Source organism: Ictalurus furcatus, chromosome 3, assembly GCF_023375685.1.
Source record: "Ictalurus furcatus strain D&B chromosome 3, Billie_1.0, whole genome shotgun sequence".
NCBI lineage: Eukaryota > Metazoa > Chordata > Actinopteri > Siluriformes > Ictaluridae > Ictalurus > Ictalurus furcatus.
The window spans coordinates 5,282,317-5,308,619 of record NC_071257.1 but is presented as its reverse complement, the minus strand read 5'-3'; the positions used below and the strand labels follow the sequence as shown (position 1 = coordinate 5,308,619).

The 26,303-nt window shown below is 39.1% G+C and overlaps 1 protein-coding gene across 4 annotated transcripts in view; it reads left to right on the top strand.

The window, feature by feature from the left end:
- Positions 1–26,303, top strand: part of pde10a (phosphodiesterase 10A) — a 107,685-nt gene that overhangs the window by 9,780 nt on the left and 71,602 nt on the right. The window contains exon 1 of one of the 4 annotated variants that reach the window (XM_053620467.1): positions 21,637–23,626. The exons of 2 other annotated variants lie outside the window; for them this stretch is intronic. In XM_053620467.1, coding sequence (XP_053476442.1) covers positions 23,422–23,626 — 205 coding nt within the window. In that variant the 5' untranslated portion in view covers positions 21,637–23,421. Of the gene's footprint in view, positions 1–21,636; positions 23,627–26,303 lie in introns of those variants that run through there. One more of the 4 variants, XM_053620468.1, reaches the window with a different exon arrangement.

Sequence of the window (26,303 nt, the reverse complement as noted above, 5' to 3'; positions counted from 1 at the left end):
TTTTCAGCAGGACACTTTTTAAAAAATTTTTTTCAGAAATTAAGGCTAGGATTTTGATTTATATGTATGCCTTTTATACCTTTTTTTTTTTTTTTTTTTTTTTTAATATGCATTATGGGATTATTCATGTAAAACCGATAAATTCAATTTTATTTGTATAGCGCTTTTTACAAAGGACGTTGTCTCAAAGCAGCTTTACAGAAACATGTTTCTATAAATAAGCTGTCTATTCATAATAGACTTGTATTTCAATGGCATTATTTGTATTTCAGTGTTCCAAAGGTTCTGTGTTTGGATTTAAACCCAAAGTGGGCGTTACCTAAAACATAAGGGTTTTTTCCTTCTTTTTTTTTTTTCTTTTCTTTTTTTTAAATTGGGATGGGAAGTTATTATAGTTTGTACTTGCTCACAGCTTTTTCCAACACTGGTTTTTTTTTCTTTTCTTCTTGCTTTATGAACAAACGAGTAGCCTCATTTAAACCGCCACGACCTTGACCAGGCATTTACTAAGGATGAATAAATAACTGCTGTAAAAACATTGTTGTAAATGCATCACTCACGTTATTTCTTCCAGGGGGTTTTATATCTGTAGTAAAAACCTCCTGCTTGCCTGACTTTTTATTTAGTTTTTTGTCACATATGCAGTCTCGAAGCTTCCTGGCTTGTACCTCCTTATTGTGTCTGTATAATGTGCATAATATGTTTGTACATATACTGTGAATATATGTAGTTTGTGAGGACTTGAGTCCCTTAAGGAAAGGAAAGACCAGTATTTCCATGTTAAACAGTCCCGTCCTTCACCCAGATTCACCTTGTATAAGAGACTAAAAGGGGAGACGTTGTTTGTTCTCCAGCAGCACATTAAGAATGGCACGTGCTGTCCATGGCTGCTGGATAAGTACAGAGCGCGAGCGACTGCTTGTATAACTTGTCGTTTTGGCACCTTTGTGCACATACAAAGAATGCTGTGCTAGCCAGCAAGGACTCTGATATCACCGTGCAGAGCTCTCTGACATCGCAGGGGTGTAAACCAGAAGCTGGACCGTTGCCATAGACGTGGGTGAGGGCAGTAACACGCAACACCTCACTAAATAACGCAACTAAATATCAGTGAGGCAGGATATGGCGTGCTAACGGCAGACTGCCCCGAGTCCGATTTCTTCTGCTGAAGATTTATTGCACAGGAGCCATCTGATTAAAGTCAACTGCTGTGCTTTAAGCAGTGTGGCATTTTAAGATAAAATATGAATGCACTCGGTGAGCAAGAGAAGACATGAGGGAGCAAGAGAGCGAGAAACAAAATGACTAAAGGGCAGAGAGAATGGTAAAGAGACAGATGGGTGGTATTTCTATGCCTCTTCGAGAGAGCAAAGATTATGTAAGGTTTTGAAAATGGTATTTGATTCAGACACACTTTGACTTCACGTGCTTTTGTCAGCTCATCAGTTTTAGAAGAAAAGAGTTGAATGTTTAAGCAAAGTGTGTGTGTATGAGAGGGAGAGAGAGTTGCGATCAAAATTATTCAACCCCCATTGCAAATCAGGTTTATTGTCAAAATTTGACTTTTAGCTGTTTGCAGTGAACAAATCAAACACGAGAAATTGAAATAGTTCAACACAACGAAGTGGTTTCCCCAAATTCAACTGAAAATGCAACTTCTCCAGTTTCAAAATTATTCAACCCTTTCATAGCGAGCATCTTTAGTACTTCGTAGAGCACCCTTTTGCTGTTATGACCTGCTGCAAATGAGATGCAAGCCAGAGACCAGCTTCTGGCAGCGTTCCTTAGGAATCTTAGCCCATTCCTCATGAGCGATGGCTTCCAGTTCAGTAATATTCTTGGGTTTGCGTGCTGCAACCGCCGCCTTCAAATCCCACCAGGGATTTTCTATGGGGTTCAAGTCCGGTGACTGTGATGGCCCTGTAGAATCTTCCAGGACGACTTCTGGAATTTGAGGTATGCTTGGGATCGTTGTCCTGTTGGAAGGTCCAATGACGCCCGAGCTTCAGCTTCCTCACAGAAGGCGTGAAGTTTTCTCCTAGGATTTCCTGAGACTTCAATGAATCCATCTTGCCTCCCACACGCTGTAGGTTTCCAGTGCCAGAGGATGCAAAGTAGCCCCAGAGCATCACCGAGCCACCACCATGCTTGACTGTGGACAGAGTGTTCTTTCTTCATTCTTCTTCCTCCAGACATACCGCTGATCCGTTTGTGGCTTATTTATGATTTTGAGACGACTTTTCTTGCACTTTTGGGTCAGTAGTGGAGAACGTCTTGGAGTTCTGGCATGGAAACCTACTGCGGTTAGTACACACCTTACTGTGCTCACTGAAACCTCAGTGCAGGTCTTTTCCAGTCACTCGAGAGTTTTTCACAACCTGCCTTCTTAGAAATCTGCTTGCAGCCATTCATCGCTTCCTTTTTCTGCCCTGTCCAGGTATTTCATAAATTTTCTGCCCCTTGCCAGTTCAGGTATTTCATGTGTTCCAGCTCAAGCACACCTGCTGTAACTAATGAAGCCCTTGATTAATTGTATCAGGTGCGCTTGAGACAATGCCTGTTCAGCATATTTGTGCTGTTGTGAGGGATTCTATTCGGGGAGTTGAATAATTTTGAAATGTATAATGTTTTTAGCATTTAGAAGCCAAAAAAGCATTCTCCCCCCTCTCTCTCATACATACACACACATTCTATATATATATATATATATATATAATATGAGATTTATTGACTATATAATGCCTTGAAAATTTATTATATACCAGATAGATAATAGTGCTTATATATCGTTTACGTATCATTTTATTGTAATTCCAACAAAATTAAATTAGTGTATTTATTTTTTTAATATATTATATTTAATGGCTGTAGTTCAGTATGTTCTGATTAAAATTATGCCATATGATATTTATTTCCCCCAGCTTCTTGCATACTCTTGGTTAGAAGCACACACTGAAGAGCAAGTCCTGTCTGTCCTGTTGCTTTTGTGTTGGTATAATGTAGTTGTTTTTCTTTAACGTGGCCTTTCTGTTGTACGAGACATAGCCCATGGCGATGGTGTCACAGACACTATTTTTAAACAATTCTTAGAAAGTGAAGTGTGGTTTCAGGTTGAACTTGGGTATGCAGGTGAATACAAGACAGTCAGCCATACCTTATGTACGTTATTTGTTTTCTATAGTCCCCTCCAAAACTATTGGAATGGCGAGGAGAATTATTATTTTTAGAAGACCTTTGGGTTTGAGATCAAAAAATGAACATGAGACGAGCATTTAGAATGTCAGCCTCTATTTCCTGGTATTTGTAGGCAAAAAAACTAAATTATTGGAATATGTGACTGACAGGTGTTTCTTGTTACCCAGGTGTGTCCTGTTAGATTGTTTAAACAATACATAGCTCTGAATATCTACTCTTGGTTTTAGCTTTCAGTTTCACCTGTGAAAACTGCATTTGTTAAAAAGGATGAGACAACATGAAGATCAGAGAGCTGTCTATGGGAGAAAGTATTCCATTTTAAAGCTAAGAAAAGAGGGAAAATCAAACCGGCATTGCACAAACATTGGGCATAGCCAGTTCAACAATTTTGAATGTGCTGAGAAAGAAAGAAACCGCTAGTGTACTGAGCAACAGACACCGGATGGGTCGGCTAAGGAAAACAACAGCAGGTGATGACTGAGATGTTGTTGTGAGATCTGTGAAGAAAAAAACAAAAACATTCGGTGAGATCACCAACAACCTCCACAGGGCAGCGGTGAATACATCACAATCTACCATTCGGAATTATAGAGGCCATACCACATGATGCAAACCACTCATCAGCAGTAGGAATCAGAAAGCCAGATTGGTATTCACAACAAAATACAGAGATGAGTCACAAAGGTTGTGGAACCAAGCTCAACCTAAGGTTGTGCTAACCAAGCTTAGCAAAGTAATGGAAAGGCCAAAGTGTGACAGAAAGGATCTGCTCATGATCCAAAACATACAAGCTCATCTGTGAAACATGGTGGAGGTAGTGTCATGGCTTAGACTTGCATGGCTGCTTCTGGAACAGGCTCACTAATCTTTATTGATGATGTTAGTCATGATGGTAGCAGCAGAATGAATTCAGAGGTTTATAGGAACATTGTGTGCCGATTAATTGGGAGGAACTTTGTCATGCAGCAAGACAGTGATCCAAAACACACTGCCAACACAACAAAGGACTTTATCAGCGGGAAAAGTGGAAGGTTTTAGACTGACCACGCCAATCACCAGACCTTAACCCAATTGAGCAGCATTTCATCTCCTGAAGAGTAGGAAGAACCATCCCAAAAGAAGAACCCAACAATTTGGTGATGTTAGTGAGTCACAGGCTTAATGCAGTTATTGCATGCAAAGGATATGCAACCAAATACTAAGTGTCATTTGCTTTAATTTACTTTAGTCTTATCTGTTCCTATACTTTTGCTCACCTAAAATTTGTGTGGTCTGATACAAAAGGTTCTGTGTCTTTTTTTATGTTTAACACATCTAGGTGTAAATACCGGGAAGTAAAATCTGAAATCACAAACTTTTCTAATGTCCATAGTTTTACGAGAAGCATTAAATTATCCTATACAAACATACTAATACTCTATATGCACTGTACTTGTATAGCTAATAACATAACAGTACATGCAGTTTGATTAGCAGGATAATTAATTGCAGTCCTTCATTGTAAGTGTGTAAACTATTCATAATTTTAAATGAGAAAAATTTTGCATTTTTAACCAAAAGTAACGTAAGCTCACTGGGGGTGGGGGTGGGATGAATGTAGGACTACAGTTCAGATAATTAGTAAATAAAGGCCCGTGTGTGTTTTTAGAGAAATGTATAAATGAAGGTTGTGTATGTGTTTGAGAATGGCTACATGGCCAAGTGTCCTGCATAAAGGCCCTAATATCGAGGGCTTTGATGTGACTGTGCACACGGAGTCCATTTGGACGTCCCTTACAGACGTAAGCAGGCAGCAGTGGGAAACGCATGCAAGCTTAAATCTGCTGTTTGTTTCCCTGTCTCTCTCACTCTCACACTTTCTCACTCTCTACCCTCAGGGGGGTGCTGACGTATGTCACACACATCATGCTCATCTTTCGAAGTTAATGAGGGCAGAGATTGAGGTTTGAAAGCAGCCTCTGTGAAAAAATTCCAGGTCACTGGTCTCAGTGGGGTGTGTGTGTGTGTGTGTGTGTTAACATGCATCCTACTTGATGACGTTTGGCATGCTTCAATAATAGCCTCGCTTTAATGTGGGTTCGCCAAATCAATTGAAAATAAAATTGTGGCTTTGTCCCATAATTGTTTGCATGAAGCCAAGCAGTTTTAAATGGCTTTGCAATTTAACGATCTCCAACGATTGTAGTTTTTTTCGGCTTTAATACTCAAGCGTTAACATTTGTCCTCTTCCTTTTGTTTGTCGACTAATTTCAGTAGAATAATTCAGTATAAAATTAAGTTTTATCTATACTGATGTCTCTCGTGTCCAGTTGTCCTGTGATAGGCAATGGATCCAACTCTGATAAAGCTATGAATATTCATTAACTCATTTTTAGTAAATGTGGGGGATACTGGGGACTCTCAGGAAAACCATTAGAGTATCGGTGCACTCTAACTCCTCCACTAAACGGCCAAGGACGTCCACAGAGAATTTCATCACAGACCCATGTTTATCGTTCACGTTCACCAGACTGTAATGTGTTTCTTGCTACTTCATGAATGAACCAAGTGGAAAGCTCAAGATTTATTGATTGTATGGTTGTATTGATAGATCTCCTGGACATCACTGCCCCCAGTATTGCTAGCATTTCTAGGAGTGTGTATGCGCACAGCACGCAAAATGACGGAATATAACCTACTAGTCAGAGCAGTGCATCGTAGTTTTACTGATGACGGCATACATGCTTGTGTGACAGCTATGAAGGAACGAATGGCTCACTGTGGATTCAGAGTGGTGAGAGGAGTGTTAGGCTCAAGGACATCAGGTGCATTTTTACTAGGTCAGAGCTTCTATGCACAGTGTTAATACTACAGAGACATATCCTGAATGACTCACCTGGGCTGTGTAGTACGAAGGACTTATTCATTCAGCATGGCAGGACAAAAGCTTCTTTCATGTAGACTACGTAATGTCCGTTTTTAAGTTAAACACATTAAAATATTTATCCACACTCGGCCCAAAAAAATACATATCTCCAGTACCTCTGCTACACGCAATGACTACTTTTATTAAGAACACATGCTCATTCATGCAATGATCCAGTCAGCCCAATGCAACTCTTGATATCCTGGGACTGTCATGAACAACAGTCTCTAGATTTTGCACAGAATGATGCGAAAGACAAAAAAAGTCTGCACGTTTGCAGAAGAGGTGTTAAGAGAAGTCAGTGGAGCACGGCCAAACTGATTCGAGCTGACAGGAAGGTCGTGGTGAGCAGAAAAGCATCTCGGAAGACAAACACGCCGAACCTTGAGGCTGATGGCTATAACTGCAAAAGACTGCATCAGGGTTCACCCTGTCCACCGACACCAAGAATCCGAGGCTACGTTGGGCATGGGCTCGCCGAAACTAGAAGTTTGAGGATTGGAAAAACATTGCCTTTTCTTTTTTTTCTTCTTCTTCTAATCATCGACTGTCCAATTTCAATGAGGTGTACAGGTATTTCTAATGAAGTGGCCAAGTGAATGTATATTCACCTAGGTATGATGGCAAATACATACTTAAGCTGTTAATGTATTCTACGCATTTTTACAAGAAATGACAAGATATCAGACTGATCACAATCTTTAAAATCAATAGAATAAAATGTATTCATGCAAGAAGCCAGAACCAGCCAGTGGAACGAAAGTTCTAAGATTAAAGTCTTTTGCACTGTATCGTATGGAACAAAAAGAATCGCACTGACTCACATGAACTGATCAAAAATAATCAGACCTCAATTTTTTTTTTTGACATTTCTTAAGTATGAAATTGATACTGACACATTCTGTGTATTCATAGTAATATATTCTAACATTCTCATCCACTTATCCACGCTGTCTCCTAAATCGGACGCACCTCCCCGCCACACTCGATCCTGAAACTAGTAACGCCTGCAGTGGGCCAGTGAGGGGAAAGCACAGGCCTCCTCTGGTATCCCTCTGGTCCAATGATATGCAGCAGAGAGTTCAGTGGAAACAGGGGTCAGGTCAGGTCACTCAGCACCTGCAGAACAGGCCTGAGCAGGGACAACTCAAAAGAGACGAGACGGTTTCACAAAACGAAAATAAATTTTCATTTCACCCATTACAATGATCAGCTAGACAGCTGTGTATAATGTGGTCTGAATTGTCGTGTCATTAGCTCCTTAAAGTCTATTATTCAGTAAATACTATGAAATGTTCAGTAACTAGAGTGAAATTAAAAGATAAATGTAGCTTGTATACGTGAATATAAAGAAAAGAGACGTAAACAGCATATGTTTATAGATGCTTAAATAAAACCGTAGATAAATAAAAAGGATGTTTCTTCACTGCATGTGATGGATATTCTCACAGTTTTCTGGTAATGTGTTGTTGTTGTGGTTGTTTTTTAATCACTTCAGTACTACTAAAATATCCACTGTGGCGAAAACTTGTTGGAGGTTGTAGGCTGAATAACTTAAGGATTTTCAACAAGTTGATATCACACCACTGCCTGTGCATTTAATTTAAAAAGCAGAAAGTAGCACATATACAAAACCTCTGCTGAGCTTTGTTGGACATGGTCCACCTTACAGGAAGAAGTGGGCCAGAAAGAGACTGGCTTCAGTTTGAAATTGTTATGGTTGTATATGTCTCATACAACAGAAAGGCCATGTTAAAGAAAAACGACGACATTATAATAACACACAAGCCTCACACTTTAGAGTTAACACGTCAGGACAGAGAGGACTTGCTCTCCAGTGTGTGCTTCTAACCCAAAGCATATGACAAGCTGGAAACAAGATGACGGATTGGGATGAAATTTTGCTGTCCGATGATGTCTTAACTCTTCGTATAGTGGACTTTAGTGGACCACTTAAACAATGGTCTTTCCACATTTTTGCCTCACTATTACAATCATCCACACAACGATAGGCCTGCATAGATAACTTAATAACTGAGGTGGATATGATGTCTTGGGCTTTAGCTTGTTTTAAGTATGTTTCGAAAGATTCCGAGGGTGGAAACAATTATTCTGCAGCTCTTATTTAAAAAAAAAAAAAAAATTCTGTTTGTCTGCATTAGCAAAGTGTTTGATTTTGATGCATAGCTTGGGTAACATTAATTCTAAGGTGTTACTATTCTTGCCATGGTTCACTGTCACCATAAAATACATGTGGCCTATTGTTTGTTTTTACATGGAGCAGTGTGGGTGCTGCGGGTGCAGAGTAACTCCATTTCATAATTTAAAAAAAAAAAAAAATTATGAATTCATAAATTCAACTTGTGAACTGGTAAAATTTCCCAACATCTTGTATTTCATGGCAGGATGGTAATGCTTGTTCTGCCAGACCCCAACAGAGTTGGATTCTGGATCATGTTTATCCAACACAAGCAGTGTTTGTAGTTCGGCAAGAAAGTTCTGGAAAAAAGACGCATGGAGATACTGGAAGTAGATGCACACCTTCTGTCTTAAGAGGTGCCTCTCTATTGGGCTGATATAGTCAGAGAGTGGACACGTTTCGCAGCTGTCCCTTGCCATGGTTCTTGGCAAATATGGAGCACTTGCAGAAGGGAATTAGATTTTTATATAAACTTGCTGTCCAATGTGGATAGCAGACAGGACCGTGGATGATTCTTTGGGCCAGGATGAGTTGGCACATGATTGGTCAAATCTACAGTTGTATGGTTTTCTGCTACTGCTGCTTAAGTGGATGATACTGCAGCACATCTGAGACTGTTCACAAAGAGTCAGATACACTCTTGAGTGCTTATGCTTGGGTGCAGAATGTTTCCAACCTTCAGACAAAACAATGGTCACTCAGTAGGACCTAGATTTTGGTGCTGCTTGAACACTGGTCAGTAGGGGCCAACTTCTGTTAATTGCCATTTGTTGCATAGTACAGCTACCTCCAGGGCAGGGCCAAATGTAATGTCCCTTGCAGACATTTCTAAAGAGCATTATTGTAGCCCATGTGCTCTGTGGTGCGACTGTGTGATACTCGCCCTCGGTAAAGATTAGTATCAGAACGTTGAGCAATTCTTATCAATAGTTAGCAACAGCGCCACATTTGAGTGATTCCCATTTTCAGTAAAGTATGGTGGTATACCTTTTTTGAGTGCTGTCTGTTGTCTGACAAAGTCCACCTTCAAGCTGTTACCAACTTGGATATAGTGCCTTCACTAATTCTGAAGGAAACCACCATGGCAGTCAGGAAAAAAGGAAGCGGAACAGAAGGTTATGTATGTAATCCCAGTTTTACAACCGAGTGGCAGACTGCCAGGCCACCCGGCTTAGTCCGGTTAACAAGACTGGCCATAGGATAAGCTTGACATAGATGCAGGTCTTTTATTGGCTACCAGCATGAGGTCACGTTCAGGGTTATGAGATGGCATAACAACTTTGCTATTGATACTCGGAAAGGAAACAAGCAACCATAATCATTTGTGTTCAGTGGTTGAATGTACAAACTGGTTAAGTTGCATACATAGCCTAATGTTAAAAAAAAAAAAAATTAAATAATGGATGCTTTTAAATTATTTTAATTCAACATGCTTTTTTTTTTCTCTCTAAGAACTTCAATTATGTATTTACACAAGAGTGTGGCATATGATTATGAAGTTTCTGCTCACACAGTGGTAGTTCTGGGAATATTTCTAGTTTTAATACATTTTATATAGGTTTGTGTCATCAAATGAGATTCTATTCCTACACAATAGTCACTTCAAAAATGTACTCACTAACATTTAAGCTGTGTGATGTACATGGATTATTATTATTATTATTATTATTATTATTATTATTATTAGTTTTTAAATAAGACCATGCTCCAAACAAGCTCAGAGGAGATATTTTGATGAAAGTACATTTTGGAGTTTTTCTAACATAGCAGATTGCTTTTTGGTTAGCTTAAAAACTTCAGGTTAACGCAGTAATGTTGTAAGAGCTGGTCTTTTGAAAGCTACATTTACACTCACCCACCACTTTGATAGGGACACCTGCTCATTCATGCGATTATCCAATCAGACAATCGCATGGCAGCATTGCAATGCATCAAATTGCGTGCTTGACCTTCATTAACTGAATGTCAACATTAACCTTCAGTTAATGTTCACATCAAATTTGTAATGGAAAACAATGTGATTTCAGTGACTGGCTGGTTTGAGTATTTCAGAAACTGCTGATGTCCTGGGATTTTCACACACAGTCTCTAGAGTTTACACACAACGGTGCAAAAACATCCAGCGAGCGGTAGTTCTGTGGGTGGAAACGCCTTGTTGATTAGAGGGAGGTCAGAGTAGAATGACCAGACTGGTTTGAGCTGACAGGAAGGGCACGAGAACTCAAACTGCTCTCTACTACAGTGGTGAACAGAAAAGCATCTCAGAATGCACAACACACTGAACCTTCCACTCCTGTTAGGCAAGAACAAGAATGTTAGGCTACACTGGGCACCAAAACTAGACGAGTGAAGATTGGGAAAAAGAATACGCGATGTGTATGAGCAGGGGTTGTGGGATTCCTAATAAAGCGAGCGTATAATTAATTATAAAATTTGCAGAACACAATCCAACCATAGAGGCCTGGGATTTGACCTCGTAGCCTTCTAGAAACCCGTAGCACATGACTTGAACCACTTGGGACATATTTTCAAACTTGTGTTTAACTGTACTCGGTTGTGGAAATAAACACTGGATGACTACCAGCTGTTACTGTAGATTTATTGGCTCATCTTTGAGGTCGATTAAAGCTTTGAACTACTTTTGAGATGGATAAAAGTATTATATTCTGCTCAGCTGGTGGAAAAGCATCCTACACAATATGACTGGGATAACACGTTTACTTTAACGGTCAATGTTAAGCATTTAATAATGTATAATAACTGTGCATGAATGCTGGCAGAGCACCATGGCTGCTGTTTAGGTGTAGCTTAAATATGACCTTGTGTGACCGTATTTTTGACAATATATTGATTTAATTTCAGCGTAATGATGTGTGGTCTGGCGCTTTACCTCTTTAAAGCAACAAACAGACTGATTACTGATCATTGTGCCAAAAAGGTAGAAAAAAAAAAGATGCCGTCTGTTGGATTTTATTTATTTATGTATTTATTTATTTATTTTTGCATATGGCTTGTCTGTTACTATATTGGTGGGGGTCATTTGACTGAACATATGCCTCATCGTGAAGACCGAATAGGAAGTGCACATCAGCTGAGCCACTGTAGCCAAGATAGAGACTTCCCCTACTCGCATACGACTTTTATTTATATTCACTTTGGTTTGAGCTGTGGAGTTAAGCAGAGTTGGTGCCTTTTGTTTCCGAAGTGACTATACAGAATGCGACTCGGTGGAACCGACTGGATTGTGCTTGAAACAGTTGTAGTATTATTAATTGCTTAAGCTAGTATAAATTAAAACGTGTGCGTGTGTGTAAATATATACTGCCCAGGAGTGGGTCTCTGTGTGTGTGTTTGCCAGTAGTAGAAGCTGCAGCAATGCGTGCCATTTCCCTGTTGTTGGGGGGACACGAGGTCCTGGAAGGCAACGTGAGTGGCAGTAACAGCGTCTCTCCGTTCCAGCTTGGCCCATCTCTCACTGCATTGGCTGCAGCTCTGACGCAGATAGACCCTCTTCCCCTCCCTCCCCTACTCCCTTTTTTTTTTTTTTTTTTTTTCTTTTCTCTTTTCTCTCTCGCTGGCTTAGATGGGTTTTTGATTCATGTGCTTTCTGCACTTCCTCCCACTGCAACGTTCACCTCTGCTTGAGAGCAGCATTTTTTGTGTGTGCCTTTACATTTCTCTTTCATTCATCTATTCATTTCTCTTCAAATTCTCGATCCACTTTCTTTCTACAGCATGGGACAAATCTTTCTCTTCTGTCTGTGTGTCCTGTATGCATCTCTTGCTTAGGGTTCAATCAGAAACGTCTATGCCATTTTATTTCATGGGGGGGGGACGGGTCTTGAATATAGCCCGAAATATTGATGACCCAAAATATTGACATTTGAACGGTGGAAAAGGAGGAAACATCATTGCAACAAATGCATGCTTAATTGCTATTTTATGTAAAATACCTAAGGTAATTAAGTGACATTTACATCGTGTGTGTGTGTGTGTGTTGCACCAGAATGGGTCTGTGCTTTGCTATATATATATATATATATATATATATATATATATATATATATAATAATATATGTGTGTGTATGTATGTATATATATATATATATATATATATATATATATATATATATATATATATATATATATATATATATATATATATATTTTCTTTTCTTTTCTTTTTTTTTTTCCTCTTTGCTTTTTTTTTTCGAATCACAGAATAGCAGAGCCAAACATGGAGAGTCCCGTTCCCCCTTTTTCATTATGGCACTTTCTGCTCACATGCGCTTTACACAACACACGCGCGCACACACAAACACACACTGCTTTATCGTTGACTCCACATCACTCTAATGTCTATATGTATCACCAGTACATCAGACCCATTTACCCACTCGATATATTACCACATTTCAAAAGGCTCCATTTTTTAAATTAGGGACTTTTCTTCACTGTTGAAATGTGTGTGTGTGTGTGTGTGTGTGTGTGTGTGTGTATGTATGTGGCTTGTTCAGGACAGTTCACTAGTGACACAGAAGCAATAGATCAAAAAATAAAATGATCAAAATGATACTGTACAAAACCAGAATTTCTTTCTGCTCATAAGGCAACGTGTGCATGAAGAGCTGTTCATGAAATTTGTCCTTTTCATTTTCATGGTAGAATGCTAGAATTTCCCACGTGAAAAGCAGATGCTAAGCGATTGACTTCTAACAGGCAGAGCCGTTGCTAAAATAGTTGCAAGCAGCGCTGTGAGCACAAGCATAACTTTGCAGAGCCTCGAGGGACCAGTTTTTTTCATACGCCTGTCTCTGACGTCAATGCTCTGGCTGTCCTGTGGATCGTCACAGCAGACGTTGAGAGAAAGAGAATGTGTGTGTGTGTGTGTGTGTGTGTCTGAGTGTGCAAAGACTGCAGTCTGCAATCAGGACTGTAACCTGCTGCAAACGTATTGAAGACGTGTGTTGTGTGTTTTTTTTTTTTTTTTTGTTACAGAGAAATAGGTGCGTGTTTTGTTTGGGTGTGTATGTGCCTTTTGTGTTGGGGTGGGACAATGTGGTGACAAAGCATTCATTCAGGTGGTACTTAAAACCAGTTGCTTGATGCTGAGGTCTCTGTGTTCGACATTCATTACATAAAACACACAGCGATGAGGCGTGGTACGCATGAAGGATCACAGCAGCTGAATAGGATCAAATAGAGAAATGTCATTGCTCATTATGATCATTTTGGGTTGTTTGCTTCTCATTAAGCATCAGGATCCCCCCCAATATCATCACTGCTTGATGGAAATTAGCTATTGGAAACATTGTGGAAATTCTAATTAAGCTGTCTCACTAATACGAGAGCATTTGCATGCAAACTCGACTGTTTTTATGTATTGTTGTGAGCTTTCAATATTTAAAGCGAACGTCTGAGCCGTAATTCATTCGAGGGGGCTTCATCGACTCTACGACTATTCGGTCACCTTCACGTACAACTGTTTAGAAGACAACAGGAATAAGTTTCCAAAAATGACACGTTGTATGTCGTAATACTTGTTTTGCGGCCCAAAACCACAGCAGTGTTATGGTGCTGAGCCAACATGCAGCTGACAGCTTTGCTTTATCTGTGCTTCGTCTATGAACCGAGGCTGCAATGGTGCTGTCAGGCATTTGAGTTTTTTTGAGAACAGTTAAACATACAGTAGCGTTGTAAATGAACTGCCAATATTGTGGACGTTAGGCTATGGTCATGCATACACAATAATGCCTAGATAAGTTTGGAATTGGAAATGAGTTTTGATCCCAAAACTATTGACGTTTTTGTTATTCTTATTTTTAAAAAAATAAATAAATACTACCTATTTAATTATTCACAACAGAATTGCTTCCACTTGCGCCCTATGTGCTTCTTGGAAGCAAGTAAGCTGCTAACAAATGCTGATGGAAATGTTCCTCAACCTCAGCTACATCACTCCAGTTCATATTTGCTCTGAACTAGAAATGAGTGCAGGATTGTGGGGTTTTTAATTTTATTTTTTTAATTTATTTTAAATATTGCTCAGTGTTATACTTTTTCTTTATATTGGTATCTACCCATTTTCTAAAATATAGTTGGTCCTATTTCCCAAAATATGAACAAACTAGTAGCCTAATTTAAACTGCCACGACCCTGACTGGGCAGTTACTAAAGGATGAATGAATGAATGAACGTAGTCTTGCTTTGTCCCCTGAACTTCACATCTGACCACTCATGAAAAGTAAAAACATTTTTGGTCTCAAGCAGTTTCCCTGCAAATTTTCCTGGCATGCTATCTAAAGAACAAAAAGCATAGTGCACCTCCTGTTCGTACCTGTATTTTCTATTTAGAATACATTCTCCTTTCATTTGAATAATGTATTTGGTTACATGCCTAACGTACACAACATGCAAAGCAAGCTGATTAGGAAAATATAGCAAGCCTATGGTTATAATTTCCAGGGCGTTATTATATGACCGTGTACAACCCATGCCTCTCACTTTCATAATTATCTGCGTTCATCTGCATTGTATTCATTTATTTACTTATTTTGTTCAACTTTATTTCATCGTTACTCTGGATTGATGTTTGTTTGGCCACCAGTTTTGTTTTATCCTGAAACTTATATATATTATCCCTTGTAGGATTACCACTTAAGACAGATGGCAGACCGTAACTTTCATGACTTGGTTTGTGTGAAATGTTTAGATTAAAGCAGGGTTGAAGTTATACCATTTTATACCATTTCAGTACTATGAAATCGACCCACATTGCCCTCACACGTTATAATTATAATATAAAATCAAATAGTTGTCCAATATGGTTGCAATTATGCCAACCCACAAGAGCTTTACGAGCAAGCTTATTGTCTATTAATCAATCCTATGCGCTTTAAATATGGACTAAGGTAATGTCAGGAAACATCTCAGGAAGTTCAGCAAAGTTTAATAACAGTATTAAAGTTAAACACGATCTAAATAATCATTATCCAGGTTATGACTATACAAGAAGTTTGAATATGTAAGTTCTCAGTGGAAACGAATCCAAGTAAGGTCCAAAATTGAATACACAAGACCTCATGAGATGTGTGTAGCTTGAGGACCTATTTATAAAGGTAATCCTGACCATTCCCATTGCTCTATGGAGCTAGCAGCGTCATGAATTTCAGAACTGTGTAGTGGTGTTCTAAACATCCAGTAACGTGTAGTCCATCAATCGGATGACTGAAGTCATTTTGCATCATTGTAATACCATTTAGCAAAACAGTGGAACTTGAGAAACATGGTTAACCTGTAAAAGTCTGTTGGCACTGGCACCGTGTAAGATCATGTCTTACATATTTCTTAATTTATAGACTTTTCATTAAATTGCACTTTGTTAAAGGGATGAGTGGTTTAAGGGCAGGCAAAAAGTCACAATTGTAAATCCACTTGTAGCTTTAACATTTAGCAGTAGGATGATGTGGTTCTTTTTCCCTGATTTTGTTTGGATTAAATTTTTTTTTTTTTAATTAATTTAGTTTTATTTGAATGTCCTGAGAGACTCCAGCATCCAGAAATTGTGGAATCAGTCTATCAGTGAATGGTTTCCTTCTGTCCTTAATATACTATAAGTAGTTTGTTTCATCAGCCATGGAAAAAACTAATATACTTTAAAGATTACAATATTACATTGCATTCTTTACATCAAAGCTGTAATAATGAGAAATACAATACAGAGAACCAAACTATGAATGCGCTAATACTTTAAAATATTGCTTTCTTTAATAATATGCGTTAGGTGAGTAAAGCCTTTATGTATTTTTGAGAAACGATGAAAGAACGTTCTTGGTGGTTTAGACACGGACTATTTGAACAGTAGTATTATCGAGCTCTAGGTCTGAGAAGTCATTTAAACAAACAACGTTCTAAATTAGGTTGTGTTGTGCAAGATTGGGCGGTTACTTGACGCAACGTGCAATATTCCTTGAACTTGCTTCTTATGGAGTAAAAATATACAAAGAGTCTCACAAATCATTAAAAATAAAAAATAAAAAATTGGAACAGGGCGAATATGCAGTTTTTGGCCCCCAGTCTTGTCACAAGTGCTTACTTCATCACTAATGCAGGCACATAGGCACAGCAATAGTTATTGGATTATAAACTACTTCCATATGTTCCAGCGTCCCATCCCCCATCAAGCGCTCATCCATATTCTACTTCAAACCCGACTCCCACCTCATTCAAGCTAGTCACGACCACTCTGAGCATCTCAACGTTAGAAAGTGTGTTTAGGTTAAGGTGGCATCTTAAACTCGATACGCCTATTGAAAATCATTATCTAGGATTTTTCATTAAACATGTAGGATGTCTGAATTCCGTAAATGGTGGTAGACAGCTGTGTGGGGTGTGATTACTGATATTTTCACATCAACTTGTCATACACAGAATGACACAAAGCCATGTATTGGTTAACGGTTAAACTATGGCTTCGTTGCTATGGGAAACAATTGTGAGAGTGTGATTATTTTTTGTGACACGAGAGAATACATTTATAGCATACTGATTTTGAATGACCTAAAACTGTGTCTTATGGGTGTAATGATATGGCACATCATGGTTTCAGACTCACTCGATTCTATCGAACCCCCGTGCATTTTGCGTTCACCTTATTTCATCACAAATGCGCATGGAGAACACAACACGACTCGCCATATTGTTTTTTTTTTTTTTTTTTGGTGCTGTTATGCGCAGCAGTGGACCTCCTTCAGTGTCCCGCAACATTCCCCTGCCACCCATGGAACACATGCACAGGTTACTTTACTTCCTGAACAAGTGCGAACCTGAATACGATTTACGTTCACGTTCGCAGGAATCGCGATACAGTTTCCTTTAGTGAAAAATGGATCAGTTCAAAACAGACTTCATATAAAAACCATAATGAACTTCCCTTTACTTTCACACAAACCGTTGTTACCCAGATGAGGACGGGTTCCCTTTTGAGTCTGGTTCCTCTCAAGGTTTCTTCCTCATATCATCTTAGGGAGTTTTTCCTCGCTACCGTCACCACCGGCTCGCTCAATAGGGATAAATTCACACACTTAAAATCTGTATCCCGTGTTTTTTGTATATGTTTCTGGAAAGCTGCTTTGAGATTGTGTCAATTGTTAAAAGCACCATACAAATAAAATTGAATTGAATAGTGCAACCGAACTCAAACCATCTCCTACAGGTAGTCTCAGGTTTGGTATCGTAGTGTGCTTCCCGGTCCACACGACAGCTTTCACGTTACCAGTTTTTCATGCAAAACGTGCTCTGTTTTTTGGACTAATCTGCCAGTGTGAAAGCCCCCTTAAAGTTACTCAAGCCCACAATTCATCATCTTCCTGTTTAACTTGGATCAGGATAGGCTAGAGGGTTTTTTTGTTAAAAACACTCAACACTTGGCTGGACCGAAATGTTTGTGTATCAAATAAGAGTATTACATACAAAACACCACGCCAGCTACGAAGTTCACAGCTGCAGATATCTACTTGGTAGAGGAATATGCAGGATTCAATAACACATCTAGGGCTTCAGAGAGCAGCCTGACTTTGACAGCGCCATGTAACCGCAGAATCAGAGGAAACCTGGCCAGAGAGCTAATGTTTCATTTTGTTGCATTCTAATGCACAGCTTTTGTTTCGTTATACGCTTCTAATAGTCTGAATGGACCACCCAAATACTGATCAAGTTTCAGTTATGGTTCTTATATAATGATGAATTAATCAATTGAAAATGTTCAACTAAGGCACATATACAGGCAATGCTGCTTATTGCTGAAATGAAAACGCATCATATTTTTTTTGGTTTGTTTGTTTGTTTATTGCAGCCAAAAACGCTTAATTTTGCTGAGGCTATTTCAAACTTTGCGATGCAAATTGCAGATTTTTTTTTTTTTTTTTTGCGGTAAATTACTTGAAATCTTTCACAGTGATATTTGTTGGTAAATGAGACCTTTTTAGCTGTGCTCGTGTTGACGCATGTGAATCAAAGAGGGCTTTGACTGAATGCACCTTGTGATGTCATACGATGCATCTGTGGAAAATTTGCGGCGAGAAAAATCGCAAGCTCCTCCGGATATTGCAGTGTTTCACGATATTACGGTTGTAGAAAGTAATGCAAAAAATCATGCAAATTCTGGAGGGAATGCCTTCTACATTGCATTATAACTCATGCAGTTGGAGTTTGATTATTGTTACAACGCTAGTGTGTGTTTTATATTAATATAAAGAATAATTTTGTAGTCAGTTCTTAGTGGTGTAGAAGCTGTCAATGCACTTGGTTTGCTTGGTCTTTAGTGCTGTCATCGTGACCTAATTCTACCCCAGTCGAGTCTCCTCTGTAGTTTGTTTCACTCTAGGCAGCATGCACGGGGTACTAATTAAAATTCGGCAAAAAAAAAAAAGTTCTAACAAAAAAAGGGGAATGTGTTTGGATGGCAAGCAGGACCTGAAAGAATCCGTGATTCAGCAGTTATCTGCATTTTAACCCATGAGGCTCTGCTCAACAATAGCAGTTATTGAATTTCTTTTGTATTTCCATTTTCCTTGTCTTTCTGATTTAATTATTGCATGTTCCACATTTGACTTACTTACTACATATTCCTATTTGTTTGCTATTTATTAGCTGCTTTACATTCATGCACAGTCATTGAATTCATTATAAAATATATTTTCGTGGCTAATGAATATCCATGATTAGCCCTCGACGCCTAGAACGCCTCTTTTGCCGTTTTATTTGACGGTCAGAAACGAATGCTAATGTTTAGAATTGTTGGACATAATAGACACATGGCTTGGCGAAGCCTAAACAGAGGAAGATGACATCATAACCACCGCCTCGCAGACGAATCTTCATTATGAGGCTCCGCACTGGGTGCTTAATAACAGGAGAAGGAGGGATGTGACACAAAAGAGGAAAAATGGCATAAAATGGCTCTTTTAAGTCACATTTGACAAAAGCCCTGGCTGACATTTTCTGCTTTAGGTTTCCTTAATGCATTGTCCTTGAACAGTGGTGTGTTCCCACCCACATGTGGTGGCATAATTTTGTTATAGAGAAGCTTCCTCCACACATGATGATTACCTTCTCCTTCTTTTTTAGCAAAACTGCAGCCGACAGTGTCGTTATATTGTATTGTGAAGGCAATGAGATGCTGAATTAGAAAGACTGTAAGCAGATTGATTTATTACTTTTTTTTTTAGGTTTTACACCTTGCATGCTTAATAATCCGAAGTACAGTGTGAACTGATTGAAATTGATCATATATACTGCTCTAATTTTGATCTGATTAATTGATCAGATTATTTAGACCTTTCCGTGCAACGTGTAAAAGTATTTCAAATATTTCCCTCTCTGTTTTCTGCAAATTCTAATTCTGTCCATCATTTGATTTCGCTGGGGGCTTATGGGAAACCAAATATGTGTTCAGTCAGAAACGCGCTTTGAGAAAAGTATTCTGCTATTATGTGGGCATTGAGACGTTTTGTGTGAAATGAGAACGAGAGAATTGAGTCAAGTCGACGCATATGAAATGCTACTAATATGTCTGGGCAGGGACTAGCGGTCGTAGTGTTTGTAGGAATTCCGATACAATTGCACTTACTTGGGTAAAAGTGTGCTTTCAGTGTGCTTGCAAATTAAATATTTAGCCTCCGTTTAGCTGAATGTAAAGAGTTGTGGAAAGCTCAAGGTGAGATTGATGCACAAACCTATCCTGATATCTTACATCACCATCCATCCAGCCATCCATCTTCCATATGGCTTATCCTACACAGGGTTGTGGGGGAGCCTGGAACCTATCCCAGGGAGCTGGGGGCACAAGGCGGGGGACACCCTGGACGGGGTGCCAGCTCCTCGCGGGGCACAGTCGCACAAGTGTTCACACACTACGGACTATTTGGAAATGCCGATCAGCCTACAACGCATGTCTATGGACTGGTTGAAGAAACCGCCGAAGCACTTGGGAGACCATGCAAACTTCACAGACAAGGCGGCGGCGGGATTTGAACCCCCAACCCCAGAGGTGCTGTTAAAACTTGTTGAAATGCTGGACAGACATCATGAACCTACAGTGAAGATGGTTATCAAAACCTCAGCAAAATTCTATATTGTGACACAAATCATGCATCATATGACATTTGTGACCATAAATAAATCTTTATTTATTTTATTTATTTATGTATTTATTTCGTAACGGATCATTTTACCAGCATCCCAGAGGCATTTTTATCATGATGCTGAAATTAAGACCTGTGCCAATGCACATGCATACTACATTTGCTCCTATGTATTCTGAGCCCAGTTACCTTTATGGTATGAAACTTGGTTTCAGTTCTGTAATGTTACACATAATAAATCTTCAGATATGGTTCAGGTGGTTAGCAGCCAACTTTACAGATGCGGTACGGTTTCTGGGTCCCTTTCTGTGTAGATTAGCTAACAAAACACTTTTTGCACTAGACGAGTTTATCCACTGAGAATGAATTGCTCAGATTTAAGAAACGTCTTAAGGTTTTGTGAGCCGTGTGCGGGCCTGAAAGACGTCAGTAGGACGTCAAAAAAAATGACACAGGAAATCCTTTGAGTAAACCTCAAAGTTTAAAAAAACACGTCTCGTGGAACAGAAACCAAACGCGCGTGATAATTACAAAGGACTGGATGGCAAACGTCTGCGTGTCTAAATAACCAAGTGCAGTTACTCATGCAAGCAGAAGCAGGGTGATGGCATCGTCAGGGTGTGCGAGTTCTGGTTTAGCATCACCGTGTAATAATCAATGAGTCTAACTGTAGGATAATCTAACACCAAAGATGGATGGGAGTTCACTAGTAGGTTATTCATTAGTAGTTAGGTTTTTTGTGGGGAAAAAAAATGTGCTGTGATTTTTACAAATAAATACACCTACACTTGAGGTCATAAGTTTTACAACAACCTTGCAAAATCTGCAAAATGTTAATAAGAGGGTTTGTAAAAATTGCGTTTTGTTTTTTTATTTAGTACTTTTCTGAATATTTCACATAACAGCTGTTTACATATAGTCCACAAGACACAATAATAACTGAATTCACACAAATGAACCAGCTCAAAAGTTTACATACACTCGATTCTTAATACTGTGCGTCATTACCTGGATGATCCACGACTGTTTGTATGTTTTGTGAGAGTTGATCATGAGTCCCTCGTTTGTCCTGAGCAGTTAAACTGCACACTGTTCTTCAGAAAAATTCTCCAGGTCCTGCACATTCTTTGCTTTTCCAGCATCTTCTCCATATTTGACCCCTTTCCAACCCTATGACGTTGAGATCCGTGTTTTCACACTGAGGACAACTGAGGGACTCGTGCACGGCTATTATAAAAGGTGCAAAAACGATGATCGGTGCAAATTATTTTGTTTAAAGATCTTAATTTTTTTTTCATGTAGTATATGCCTTCAGAAGCTACAAAAGAGAGGTGCATGTTTCCTAAAAGACAAAACAATGACAAGCTACTTAACTGCACATATTCTAAGTCACTGTCATGCGGTGTGAATGCAGGAGGAGGGTATCATGTTAAAACTGCACTGTTTTATTTTCTTCAGTATTTGCGATTTATCCCCCCCTTACATGTAGGGCTGGGTGATATTTTTGTCATCTCACATCACGATACACAATGCATATCACGATGTATAATTTGGCTAACCAACAGTAGTAAAATAAACAAAAGTTAGTTTGATTATACTTTTCTTTTAATGCCTACAAAGCCAGAAAAGATTAAGTTAAAGCATTATTACATATATATTTTTAAAAAAAAGCATCCATTCAGTACCATTTTAATTTGTAATTATAAAAAAAAATACATCACCATACCAACGATATCTCAGAAAAGTATAGTGCGTAATCATTTATCATGATATTGATATATTGCCCAGCCTTACTTGCAGAGCTGTACTAGCATAATATTACTGCAGAATCATTTCTATGCAGTGTTGAACAAATACAACATCGACTATTCATTTAAATCTGGTCAGGATTTTTTGTGTATTTTATTATTAGTTATTTATTTATTTATTTATTTGACCTTTTTAGGTTATTTACTGAAATAATGACACTTCTGTTCATTTATATTTTTAATGCATGTTTAATATTTAATGTAGCACTGCACAACGACATGGTGTACATTCTGTGTGCAAGACGTTTTGCTGTGATGTGGCACAAATATGAAAAGGAATAAAAGAAAATGCTGCAAACACGGAGATCGCGCGCGCACACACTCGCACACACACGCACACAGACCGAGAGAGGACTGACGCGTGCTGACGTAAGGAGCGCATCAGACCGCCTGCCGCAGCACTAGCAAACAGTTTGACTTCTACTTATGGCTCCGTTTAATCGCGCGCACATGGGTGTGGCGAGCAGGAATGTGCTTTTATGGCCACCTTGTGTTCATTCATTCACCGGAGCGGTGTCGGTCAGTAGAATGCTCCCATTATAATGCCTGCATATCGGTTTGATCGGGCTGTGGGCGATTTCCGTTTAGCAGAGAAGCAGCGCAAAACCGGCAGCAGAACAGAGAAGGAAGAAAACGCACGCGATGAAGGAACTCTGGAGATGTTTGGGGTTGTTTTTCTTCTTCTTCTTCCCTTTTGCGCAAAGCATGAAATGTGTCCGTTCTGTTCTCGCGTTCATTGCGAGCTCCTATTAAAAAAAAAAGACCGTCCAACCCAGTGAAATTACTCCCATCACGCCCCCAATAGCCCCCCGACTCCAGGGAAAACACACACACACGGAGACAACTTTTGCGTCTACGCCAGTCTGTCCGCTCGCGGCGTGCGACCAAGAGCTCTTTATATTCTTCCTTCCGCGGACACCCAGGAAGCGAGGAGGAGTGTGTGGAGTGAGTGAGGTTTTTTTTGTTTGTTTTTTTTTTTAACATCAGCTGGAGTTTTGTGGTGCGGTTCCGGCTCGTCCGACGAGACACGAGGTATCTCTCCTTCGCTCGCTCGCTTGCGCGCGCGCTTCGGCGTTTTCGGCGTTTTCGGCGTTTCCGGCATCCCCCCCCGGCTCGGACCGCACCGCACCGCGGTACCCGGATAGTCCGCTTCCTTCTCCGTTTGGCTTGATGAGCCGCCGGACTCTGCCTCTTTCAGCAAGACTTTTCAGTGCCGCGTTTTCCCCCTCTCCTTTGCTTCTCCTCCTCCTCCTCCTCCTCCTCATCCTCATCATCCTCTCCCGTTCTGTCGCTCTTTCCAGTCCGACATGGAAGATGGGCCGCCTTCGACAAGCTGCTTCAGAAGGCTCGCGGACTGTTTTCTCGGCTCAAGTAGGTACATTTCGGTTATTTATTTATCTTCTCCCTTACCTGACATGCTCGTGCTGTTTGGTGTTTGGAGCAAACATCTATTTATGTTTTCTTCTTGTTTGCAAACTTTTTTTTTTTTTGCTCAAAGTTAGCAGGCGCGAGCGTTTTTCATTTTTGTTTTTAGAAAGTTTCCGATGCAAGTTCATGGAAATAGCCTGTGGCACATGGCTGTCATGTAGCCATCACTATAGTCATCTTCTAACACTGTGTGTAACTTGTTCGCTGCAATGAGATCAGCATTAATATTATGCGCACACCGGGCTATGTGATGTACAACCTAGAGCATGGCAAGAAAAATAAACTTTAATGTTAGGACATCCCAGTAAGGACTGAACCTGATGCTGTCACCAATCCTCCTGTTTTTAGATTAGTGAGAGCTGCTTTTTTTTTTTTTTAAACTAAAATTTCCAACTGGAGCACTGGATTTCCATCCATTTGTGTCACTGATGAGATTTGTTTTTGTTTGTTTGTTTATTTATTTAACCAAAGTTGTAAATGCATGACCCTTGGTTTGGTAGAAACCTAATCTAACGTGCCATCAGCACTATTTTGAAAGCTATACATCTGTCAGAAAAAGCGTCACATCACTCACCTCACTCACCACCTGGTTTGTTTACGTATTTGCCACTAGGCCTGTCTTTTGGTTTCGCTGCCAGCTAAAATAAATTTCTTCTGGAACTCTTCAGTGCACCAAACTTTTCATAGTGCACACAGTGCAGGATTGATTGATTTTATTTATTTATTAATCTTCACCATCTGTGAAAAGTTGAATGAGCTCTTTTTTTTTTGTCTCTTCTTTTTTTTTTTTCTTTTTTTAAATATACATAACAGGCCTCTGTGCTTCCTTTGCCATACATAGGCCTCTAAGCCAATTTCAAGTGGTAAATCCTTCACATAATTATCATCACACATGAAAAGACCTTATGTATAAAACTGGGAGGTGTGCTATCAAATCTGCTTTACTTTTTCCTTTTTTTAATATGCAGTTTTTCGCTTCAGTGGCATGCAGTTCATGCAGATATTTTATATGCATCACTGAGAGAGAGCAGGCGAGAGAAAGAGAGAGCGAGGGCACACTTTACTGTAAAAACATACAGACCATACAAAAAGATTTTTTTCTTTCTTTCTTCATGGATGTTTTAGTTCTGTTGCAGTACAACAAGTGGGGCTCATATGTGAGCAGTAATCGAACTGGATTTAATCATATCGCGTTATCGTCAATACATTGTTTTATCTGAGCTCAGCGTGCCGGCGTGTTTAAACCGAACACGGCCTATTCAGTATCACTCAACAAGTCGATGCTTTATTCATACGAGCTGCTTTGATAGTCAGTGATTGTGTTGGTGCACGCTGCCAGTCGTAAGTTTTTGTTTGTTTGTTTGTTTTTTTTTTGGACTCCTGGGGTTTGTTTTTATTACAGTTTAATCGCTAGGATTTCTAGATCAAACTTTATAATACCAAATAACAGCAAATTAAATAAACCTAAATATTTGCAGAACTTAACTGCTTGCGGTTCTAATGACGCTTTAAAATAAGTGCTTTTATTAATGGCAGGTGCCCTTCATAGGGAGGGTAAATGTGTTCTAAAATCTATAGGTAAATGACTCAATGTGGTGTGCTGTAGGTGAAGAATGAGTTTAGCCTTGAATGATTAGATTAGATCTATATTGTTCCGATTTAAAAAAAAAAAAAGAAAATCCCTTGATTTACTCAATATTTAATAAGAAACATTTCTTGACTTCTATTTGTTATAGCTCATTAGAAAAGCAGCTAAAACTTGACTGGGAAATTTTACAGAATCTGGCAACCTTTTCTGCTCTTTGTCAGAGATGTGGATGCTGACAGTATTATGTGATCATTGTCTATAATTTTCTTTCTTTTGCTCTCTTCTATGGTGGTCTGGCTTTATAATCTGTAATATGTATGTTCTATGTCTGGCACGGGGGGGGGGGGTTGTTCTGTCTGTTTGGTTGGTGTTGTATGTTTAATTTGAAAAATGTTAATAAAGAAACCTTGATCAAAAAGAAAATCAGCTAAAACTTAACAGAAAGTTCTGTACAGCTACTGAATTTTTCCTCTCTGGTCTGATTTAGTGAAGTGGTTTGTTCAAAAGAAAAGCTGGGGGGGGAAAAGATGAAAGATGAGAAAAAAACAAAAATGTTTAAAGACATTTGGACAGAGAAGTGTGTGTGGTTTTTATTCTCTTTTTCAAGTCTTCGAAGTCATTATAATCACTATTGGTTAAGTGCTAAAAGGTAACACTTTGTAATTCAGTAACTTTCTCTTTAATTTCCCTGATCTAGGGTGTTCAAAATGTTTTGACTGGTAGTGTATATTCTGATAAGTTTATTTCGTGGCTGCAGTGGCAGGTGATTGTGAGCAGTCTTCATGCTATTAGGCACTTGCAGCACATTTTGTGGTTTACCACAGTACGATTTGCGTCACAGCATTTTGAAGACTCAAAGGTGTAACTATTTTTTTTTTTTTTGTAAGGTTTGCTTTGTATATTCTGATCAGATAGTGAGTACAGGAACCAAACCATATTTAAATTCTCAGCATAGATATATATTTTTTTCTATTTAACTGCACAGATCAAGTTTCAAAGGAAGAACATTTTCTTGAAAATATCAAATGAGTACCTA